Consider the following 10,771-nt stretch of genomic DNA (forward strand, 5'->3'; position numbering starts at 1 on the left):
ATTTTTTTAATGTATATTTCTTTCAGAATTCTTTACATAAAGTCTTATTTGTATAATGCAGATTTATGTAAAACAAAAACTGTATGTATATATGTGTATCTCTCTGTGTGTATATGTGTGTACATATATACATCTCCTACTTGGCAACAAAGCAATAACTATCTCTGAGAATCCTGAACTTTTCTGTCAAATTAGGATGAAACAAGCAAACTCTTCAGTGAAATTCATCCTTTCTGCTCCTCTCTTGGGAGTATGACTATATACAGCTACCCAAAGATGAGACCAAAAAGAAAAAGGGAGGGAAAGATGGTTTTCCCTAATTTGAATGAAACACAGGAAGTCAAGAAAGTCTACTTTATTTCACAAAAGACCTAAGATAAAAATCAATGAAAACTGGTGAGTTGTAAAGGTGAATTAGCTGCTATATTGTCAGGAGGTACTAGCTACTGGAAGATCTCTGCTTATCTATACTCTGGGCAATGAGGTACTAATAACAATAATGCAAGCAGTAACTAGAAAGGCCAAGGTAGAGGGAAATCAAATGCAAACTAATCTAATCTGAAATTAAGGTGGTATCAGGAGGTGTCTTAGAACTCAGTTATTGTCAGGTGAAAATAGAATGATGTTTTGCATAATACAGAGCATAAGGGAGAGAAAGATGCAAAACTGCTCTCTGTGTAGCCAAAGAAAGAGGATTATAGCTTCAGAAGGCCAAAAACCACAGGGGGAGGCAGAGAGAGAAGCATAGATTTCACTTGGCATTAACCCTTTATTCTCTGTGCATTCTTTTGTGTTTCAAGTGAAAGAAAGAGATTCAGGACCAAGGAGCTCAGTGGGGAGACTTGAAAGAAGGACAAGCTGATAAAAAGATCCATGGAGCTAAGCATTTCAGGATCACATTCTTGCCATGTAGTGGGGGCCATCTTTTATGTAGCTCAATAACCTTACTTTGCCATAATCTTGAATATTTCCAGGGCATGATAAATGACTAATAAGAAAAGGAATCATTCTTTAATGAGTTCCAAGATTGACAACCATGTCACTGACTAATCTTGTCCAATTGACCATCACCACCTCCATTATAGGAGCAAAGCTGTTCAAATTCATGTCATCTCTTTTCTTCTGCCAACTTAATAATAATAATTAGCATTTCTATAGCTCTTTATACACATTACTAATTTGGTCCTGAAATAGGTCAGTAAAGTATTGTTATCCCCTACCAGGGATAGTTTCTTGTACTACAGTGTCCAAAAAATTTTAAATAACTATCACCTCGAGGGTAGGGGAAAAGTATATGATGAGTGTGACCTATCTGTAATACAACAAATGAGGAACTACAAAGAAAAAACAAAGTAAAGGCTGTCATCAAAGAAATGCATGAGAGAAAAAGATGGGCTGGTCTTGTAGATAAAGCAAAAGAGAATTCCTGAACAGCTCACTAGTACAAGAGAAAAGTATCACAAGATGGGAAGGATAGGGTCTTCTCCATCAAAGGGAACATTTACATTAATGAAATCAGAAGTCCATATCAAATGAAATGATATTTGTAAAGTGCTTTTCATAATATCTGACACATAGCATAAATGCTCCATTCCTTCATTCCTTCTTTCCTTTCTTCCTTTTTTCCTATTTGAGTCTTACAGTTAAGAAAAATGGTGCTTAGAGAATTTTAGCACCATATAGCTAATAAGTAGTAGAGTAGCAATTCAGACAAAGGATTTTCTGATTCCAAGGTCAAGGTCCTCTCAAGAGTACCAAGTTCCCTCTTATTATATTTCTTCTTTTTTAAATTGTTCTTATTATATTTGTATAATTAGCTGCTGAAGTAGTATCTCTCATTAAAACCAAACTACCTTCACTAAGACTAACAAAATGATTCTCTCCTCTTTTCTCCTTCCTTCTCTCTCTCTCTCTTTCTCCTTCCTTCCTTTCTCCCTCCCTGCCTTTCTCTCTCTACCTCTCTCTTTATCTCAGTCTCTCCTCATTCTCTCTCCCATTCCCTCTCTTTCCCCACCTCTGTGTGTATGTCTGTCTCTCCCCCATCTCTCTCTTCTCCCCCTCCTTCATCGCTTTCTTTCTGTCTCTGTCTTTCTCTGTCTCCTCTCCTTTGTGTATCTGTCTCCCATCTCTCTCTTGTCCTCCCTTCATCTCTTTCTCTCTGTCTCTGTCTCTCTTATGCTTTCTGTGTGTGATATGATTACATTTGTTGTCATTTGGCTAAGTCCACAATGTGTTGTTTTTCCTAATGCAGATGTTTACAAATATGTCAATAGAGTCTCTGTGATTGAAGAGAAACTCTTCCTTTTTAAATACACAAAGAAATTTTCCTCTCCAAATACTGTAACAAGAAACTCAGGAAATATCAAGCATTAATATACTAATTTTTCTCTGAATATAAAGTTTTTGTTAATCTCTGCCATTTATAAGTTATGCCTGGAGTTTAATAATAATGAAATGGGTTCCTTGACTAGCATTCCTTGTGATTAACACTAGTGGTAATTTACCCAGATTTTGTCTCAACCTACTCTTTTGAATACCTCCTTGAAATGGGATTGCCTGTAGATTCATAGGATCATAGATAGAGATCTGGAAGAGATCATGGAACATCATTTTACAATTGAGAAAACTGAGATTCATAGAGATTACGTGATTTTCCCAAAGTCATACATGGCATAGATAGCTCGTTAAGTATTAGAGCTCCCACTCTTTCCATGGTACCATCAGTACTAAAGTTCCCAGTGAATGAATACCACAGTTAGGTGATGCAATGGATAGAGCACTTATCTTCTGAGTTCAAATCTAGCCTTGGACTCTTACTAGCTATATGAATCTGGTCAGGTCACTTAGCCCTGTTTGCCTCAGTTTCCTCACCTGCAAAATGAGTTGGAAAAGAAAAAGACAAACCACTTCAGTATCTTTGCCAGGAAAACCCAAAGAGTCAAATATGACTGAACAACAATGAAGACTCCATGATGGTAATTATTAAAGAGGGCTTGCATTTATCTGCTCTACTCTAGAACTTTTGATATATTTGGGAGCTTTTTAAGTCATGTTCAACACACACACACACACACACACACACACACACACACTTTTTCCTTAATACAATGCAAAGAAAATATATTATATGTTGAAATTAGTCCTTTTCATTTTAGATATTACAAAACTAAACACACAAGAGAATTGATAAAAGAGTGAACCTATCCATGAGACCTACAAAACAAAAGCCTAACAATTGTCATTTCTTTAATTTAGACTTACTCTAACATGAATATTTTATTTCCATTTATGAAGAGATAAATTTTCCACACCTATTAGCATCACAAACTTTTGAAAATGTTCTCCAGGAAGAGAAACAGATTTTTTTTTTAAAAAAGATTTTTGTGGTAGTAACAATAAAAGGGGAGGGAAGGGAAGCTGTTAGATCATGGATCTCTTCACCACCTATGATGTTCTTCAACATAGAGGATTTACAATTTGTTACCTTTTGGAGATGGTTTAAAAATAGAAAGAAAGTGAGAACTACCTAACAGAGCATGTGTTCCTACATGCCATGTACAGCTCAAACTCAGAAGATTATTAGACTAAGTGGTTTTAAAGACCAGCCGATTAATGCTTTTACAAGTAGCTCTAAATGGTCTATTCCTTTTAATTAAAGATTCTATTATTATAATAACAATACTTTACACTTATATAGAACCTTTCATCTACATAGCTCAAAAGGATTTTACGAGGACGTTTTTCATCATTATCCCCATTTTAGAGATTGGAAAGCTGAGGTACTTAACACTTGCACAAACAAGAAATTCAACACCAAACATTCAAAATCTATGTGGTAGCCACTTTTTTTTAAAGTCCAAAGATAAAGGTGCAGTTGAAATGTTCCCATGATTTCCAGGCTGCTGGTGAAGTTTTTAAATATGAATGCCTGATTGTCCTAAAATTCAGCCTTGCTGGCAATGAAAGCCATAATATGATAGCATTTCTTCAGTTTATCTCTAAGGAAGCTGGTAAGCAAACAGAGATCTAGGACTTTAAATTGCTAGTATTATATCCTACCTATTTCTCTGCCTGAAGCATTAGGTTGTTGAATTTTAGAACTATAATAATAATAATAATAATAATAATAATAATAAGCATTTACATAATATATTACCAAGAAACCACTTTATAAATATTATCTCATTTGATATTTACAATAATTCTGCTATATAAGTGTTATTACCATACCCATTTTCAGGTGAGGAAATTGAAGTAAATAGAGATTAAGTAATTTGCCCACGTCACAAAAACCTTGGGAAATAGGTGTTATAATTATCTTTATTTACTGTTTCAGTTCAGGAAACTGAAATGAAGGAAGATTAAGTGACTTGCTGAAAATTACACAACCAGGAGATGTCTGAAGATCAAATCTGAATTCAGGTCTTCCTGATTCCAGGACTCAGGATGCCTCCTAGATGTATGAAAACATAGTTTGGAGAGAGGAGTGTGCTAGAAAATGTTTAACAATCACTTTTTCAGGGAAAAATGTACATAAAACACACTTTTAAATTTTATCTGTATTAATAACATTTTCTCTATCATTTTCTCAAGTCTAGACACTCAATAAAACACTAGATTAAATCCTGAATTGGAGATATAAATTCTCAAACTGAAAAATATAACAATGTACTTGGAAATTGGTAAGAACTGGCTCTGGCATCTCCTTTACAGACTATCTATCCCAAAATCCTCATTTTTGAAATGAAGAAAGTAAGTTACATTTGAAGACCATGGGAATTAATTATGTAACATTAGAGTTCTTGTTCTTCCTAAATAAATTTTGACTAATAGAGAAAGCCACTGGAAACATTATCATAGTTTAACATTCTAGCATTCTAACAAACTTTTCTAAAATTAACTAATCCAAGCATTTTTATTTAATTCTATAGAATATCCATTTATAAAATTGTGAAACATCCATAGCTGAGGCAAGTATAAGATGAACTCCTATGATCAGTTTCAAGTCCAGTCTTAGCATCATTTAAGTGGTTACTTATTCTATTTATTATCTGAGTGATCTACTACTGATGATCAGCACCATCATAATAATTCGTTTTCCTAAAAGAAAGTTATCATTACATCCCTAAATGATCATTTCCTCTCTCTATTACTCACCTGTAAAATGAGGGCAACTGGACTCTATTTCTAAAGTGGCTTCTAACTCTAAGTCCTACCATCTCTGAAGTGGTAAATAGTGAGAAGCATATGTAAAAGAATCAGAAGATATCCCTTTTTATCTTATTTCTCCTTCTGCCACTGAAACATAAAACTCTTCCAGTTCACTATTTGCCCTAATAAAACCTGGAATTTTGTTGTTCAGTTATGTCTGACTTTTCATGACCACATTTGGGTTTTCTTGGTATTTGGGGTGGTTTTCCACTTGCTTCTCCAGCTCATTTTACCGATAAGGACATTGAGGAAAATAGGTCACACAGGGTCACACAACTAATAAGTAAATGAGGCCATTTGAAATCAGATCTTCCTAATTCTATGCCCATTGGTCTATCCATTGTACTACCTAGCTGTCTAGAATAGGAGACTTCTATATACCAGGTATATCACTGAAAATATTGTGATCTTGGGTAAACCATTTAAGTCCCAAATTCCCAATCTGTAAAATAAGGCATTAGACCAATGATCTCTGGTATTCTCTATGTCTTCCAACTTAGAGACTTTATAGTTTTATAGTCCTAGGTCAATCCCTCCTCTTATTTATTCCATCATACATTATCTCTTGGGAAAGTACTTGGATACAATGTAAGCTTTCAATAATGCCCTCAGTGCTTCAGATAGAAGAGTGACAACTTTTGAAAAGTAGCATCTAAACTCTGATCAAGAAAATGATTCAAGATAATTTTAATAGATCCATGATGAAAAATGTTTTTCACCTCTAAAGAAAGAACCAATAAACACCGTGCAGATGGAAGCAGACTTTTTTTCACTTTCTTTGTTTTTCTTGGCTTTTGTATGTATGGGTTTTTTTACAATGTGGATAATATGGGAAAGCATTTGGCATGGCTTCACATGTATAATCTAAATCATAGTGCTTGCCTTTTCAAGAAATAGGAAAGGAATGAGAGGGAGAAAAATAATTTGTAACTAAAGTTTTTTTTAAGTGAATGTTTAAAAGCTTTTAATGTAACTGGAAAGTATTTAATGAAATAAACAAAAATATATTTATAAAAAGAAAAGTAGCAGCTAAGAGCTGCTAAGAGTACCTCTTCTCTTTTCCATTCCTTTTCTCTAGAAAGCAGCCAAGCTCAGATACTGACTGGAAAAGACTGAGAAAGTGGCAAAACTTTTGACCACTGAAAATTTGAATCAAAGATGAGAAGGCAAAGGTGGAGTTTCCAATTGGTGGTACCCCAAGGCTGGTCTGATAGAGTAAAGGAACCATGATGAGAAATACTTTTCACCTCTGACCACACTTCTTTAAACTAACAAGGAAAGTATAGCCACTTGAAAGAGGTGGCATTGGATAATAAAAAGTCACCTACTGAGAATCAAATTGAGCTTGGTGCCCCTTCAATGTTTCATCAGGAGTTCACCTGTCAGGATCTTGATTAGTAAATAAGATTAGGGGTGTTCAATAATACCACCTAGAAATTAAAATTATTTGTTCACTCTCCATCTTTCCATCCTACCAAACCTTGACCATATGAGAAACATGTTTACTCATAAGCCACAGCAGAAAGATAAGATAAATGCTAATTAGAAATTTCCTTGTCATTGTGTCTCTTTCTCCCACAGAGATACTCATGCCTACCTCTCATCTCCAACTTTGGCAAACCTATACATTAATCATGTTAAGAAAAAATTCTTAACCTTTGCAATGTTGTTCCTCCCTACCTTTTTTTGAGAGTTAGAAATCATTACTTTAAAGGTTTATTAGTTGCAAATACTTAACATTTAGCTAAATAATACCATTATTTGTGTCAGTATGCTTCATCTGTATCATAAGAACTATAAGTTTTAATTAATTATTAATTAATATGATGAAATGATGTGAGAAAAGTAAAACCTACGGAGAAATAAAAATAAACATTTAAAATACTTTATTAATGTAAATAATACAGTTGAACATTTAAAAGTGTATTAAGGATTTATATTTTTGTTTTATTAGAAAATCAACAATATGACTGAGATTCAATTCACATAAACACAAATTTAATAAGCATCTTCCATATGTAAGACACTATGCTAGGCACTGAGAATAAATACTAAATAGTCCCTGCCCTCAAAGAGCTCACATTCCACTGAGCGCTCCATGTACACAGGTAATTGAATAGAAGGTAACTTGAGACTGGGTATCAGCAATTAGAGGGATGAGGGAAATGACTATTATATAGACAGATTACAAAGGAGAAAGTAAACATTCACTTCATGAAAACATAAAATTAATCACATTCTTGAGCCAACTGCACAGTACTTGTGACAATTTTCCAGTAATCCTTCTATACTCAAAAACGCCAATTGCCCTAAGAACACCATCCAAGTGCTTTTCTGAAGTTAGCTCTTGTATTTTATGTATTTCAAACATAATTCTGGCTTTTGTGTGTTTATCACTGTTGTACATAGGGGATGAAAACTGGAGGAGAGCTCTATTGAAGAGAACTTGAGAAGACTTGGAAAAGTCATAAGGATTTTTTAAAATTCTAGTGCAAAGCTGTATGTCATATTGAAAGATAATCTGAAAGATAAGGCAGAGGGAAAGCAAGGACAATGGAAAAAAACAAATGTCAATTTCAAATCTAGAGTTGAAGAACTCATACCTTAAATGGCCCTCTATTCCAAACATCATTAATAATGCTTATGGGACCACTACTCTTCTGGAAAAAATTAAACAGTTATGTAGCCATTAAACAGAGTTCTACTCACAGCCAGGTGCTATTGTGGATAGAGTACAGGGCTTGGAGTCAAATAGACATGTTACTAACTGTGTGACTCTGGGTATATCTCTAAATATCTATCAGCCTCAGTTTCCTCATCTGCTAAATATAGATAGCAATGCTTTCCTGGAACTGTTATTGTGAGGATCAAGTGAGACAATATATGTAAAACACCTTAAAAACCATGAAGTACTCTTAGTTATCTCATCATCAGCATCATAGTATCATAATCATCAACATTAATGGGATGAGATCAACGCCATAACAACTACTACCTTGTTGCCCATACTAAGCAAGTATCAAGGGATAATAAAAGGGGAGCAATTCAATATGCAAGGAAATCACATGAGAATAACTTCTGTAAATCAATGGAGAAATGGACATTTTGGTAAGATGCTTCTAAAAATTTTAGGGAAAAGCCCCACAGTCTTCATTACTTAACCCTTTTCTCTATAAAGTACAAACAACATATAAATTAAATGAAGGTAAACTAAAATCATAGTAAAGATTTTGCTTAGTATTTTTACATAATTTTAAAGTATTTTAGAAGCATATGGAAAAATTGAAGACAGAATTTAGAATATTTAGATTCTAGTTACTTCTGTTAATAATTAATCTCCACTCCCTCCTCAACAAGTACAAACACATTTCCTAAGGAGAGAACCTTAGAAATCTTGAAGAGACTTGTACTTGACTTGCTTATCCTTTGTTTTTAGCACCTTCTTACAAACAAACCCATGATCATTTGGCAAGAGGTCAGAGTGCCCAATTTGCCCTATTTAACATTTATTTGGTAATAGCTGAAGTTTGCATCTTTTTAAAGTGTGCAAAGAGCTTGACATGTATCTCCTTTGAGCTCCACAACAATCCTGTGAGGCATGTCCTATAGTAATTATTATCCCCATTTTGCAGAGGAAGAAACTGAGGAGCAGATAATTTCAGTGACTTGCCTAAGATAAAATTGCTAGCAAGTGCCAGCAAGTGACTTTTTTGTCCATTGCACTGGGTTGCCTTCCTAAAATCTATTTGTTATAGAACAGAATCAGCCTGTCCAGTGGTTTCACTACTAAAAATCAAATACACTTAGTTCTTCAAAACTGAGCCCCATATTCTCTGATAATGATATCATCTTCTCCCTAATAAATGATTTTTCCTAGATAAAGATTCTCCCCTTCTCCCTGAGTTTTTCCAATCTGGGGGGGATGAAGAAGTACAGCGGACAGCGACGATGATGGAAGATCTGACCCATTTGGCCCTCTCACCTGTACACTTGCATGTCCGGTTGAAGAATTTCCTAGGCCACTGCTCACGATCATCCTGATTCCGCAGCACGTAGGGACCACTCCAGGGCCTGGCATCTGTCAGCACCTCTGCACATTGTCCTCGGCCCTCTTGTATACCACATGTATTGGCAGGTTCCACACCCAAAGGTGGACAGCACTCTTTGGATACTAGATTTTCCACAGTCATACAGATCCGAGGAAACTGAGTCCAGCTCACAGAGAGGAGACAGGAGCCCAGATAAATGAGAATAACTGACCGTGGCAAGCCAGCCTGTTGCTGCTTGATCATTGTTCCAAAACAGGAGAAAATCTCTATTTCTTACAGAATCTGAAAACTTCAATTCCTCTCTCTCCCTTTAGCTTGACCTCCTTCTATCACTTTCTCTCTTCCTAGATTCTTTCCAATTCTCACACTCCCCTTGTTTTTTTTTTCTTTTTGCCTCCCTTCCTTTACAAGAGCATATGCAAAACCACAAGACACGCACGTGTGCACATGTTCACACACATATGCACACACACTGTTTTATGTGGCTTTGAGTGTAAAACAACTGAAATAATTTTGACTTAATTAGAAACTCCTCTAGCAGTTCAGTTTAATGAGGGCTGCACTTCTTACCATGTTAGCCCCGTTAAAAATCAGACTTTGTTTAATTGAGCTAATTTACAAAGCGCTACAGTCATGCTACTTATTATGCTGGTATTTCTACCATCTCCCCCCCTCCCTTTTTCTACTCCTTGACTTTAATTATCTTGAACTCAGTTCAAAAAGCAAAAAGCGCGCTCTCTTCACTGGGGTGCTTTGCCAAGTCACCAGGACTTGTGGGGATTATATAATGGCTGGGAGAAGCCCTCATTAGTGGGATTAACATTATAGAAATCCTCATAGTGAGCACATGACACGGAGAGCACAGTGAAGTTAGTAAAGTTTCTGGCCCTGGTTCAAAGAGGTAAAAATATCTTCTTTATCTGCAACTCATGTGCCTCAGCCAAGCTGTGACCTCCAAATTCCTGGGGAGTCAATAGATACAGTAAGCCCCATGTCAAAGGATGCTTAGGGGCAAGCATGCAAGTTAACTAAAATTTGTCCTCATGACTGCTTACTGACAGGCTCCAAAGACCATTATAGGGGGTCAGGCAGCTTCAGAAATAAAACAACATTTATTTAGGACTACAGTACAAGGCTCTGCTTTGTTCAGTGATTAGGGATCCTTTTCCCTGCAGAATAATAGCATACTATTCTCCTGATTGGCACACCTCCTCAGCAAATGGTTTTTTCTTTTATGTAAAATAGAATATCTTAATCTATCATTGGAAACTCAAAATTGTCCTTTTCAAAGTTATAATGAAGTCAGTGAGTGATTGAGAGTGACAGATACTGAAACATATTTTTTGATACTTTCATTTAAATAAGCAATCAAATATTATCAAAGCATCTGTCTAGACTCGTAATGGCCTCTCTCTCTGCTTCTGGGACATCTTCAGGATATTGAGAGAGCTGATAATCAGCAACTAGAATGTTCCACCTGCCAGAGAATTAGGAACAGTTCATCATAACTC

At 35.5% G+C, this 10,771-nt stretch overlaps 1 protein-coding gene across 1 annotated transcript in view; it reads right to left on the reverse strand.

Annotated features, from left to right (window-relative positions):
• DCT (dopachrome tautomerase) overlaps positions 1-9,840 on the reverse strand; it is a 30,387-nt gene extending 20,547 nt beyond the window's left edge. Inside the window, exon 1 of the mRNA XM_051991115.1 lies at positions 9,194-9,840. Within this exon, the coding sequence (XP_051847075.1) occupies positions 9,194-9,503 (310 nt within the window). The 5' untranslated portion in view covers positions 9,504-9,840. The remainder of the gene's footprint in view (positions 1-9,193) is intronic.
• Positions 9,841-10,771: the final 931 nt, after the last annotated feature.

The sequence above is a fragment of the Antechinus flavipes genome, chromosome 3 (assembly GCF_016432865.1).
Source record: "Antechinus flavipes isolate AdamAnt ecotype Samford, QLD, Australia chromosome 3, AdamAnt_v2, whole genome shotgun sequence".
NCBI lineage: Eukaryota > Metazoa > Chordata > Mammalia > Dasyuromorphia > Dasyuridae > Antechinus > Antechinus flavipes.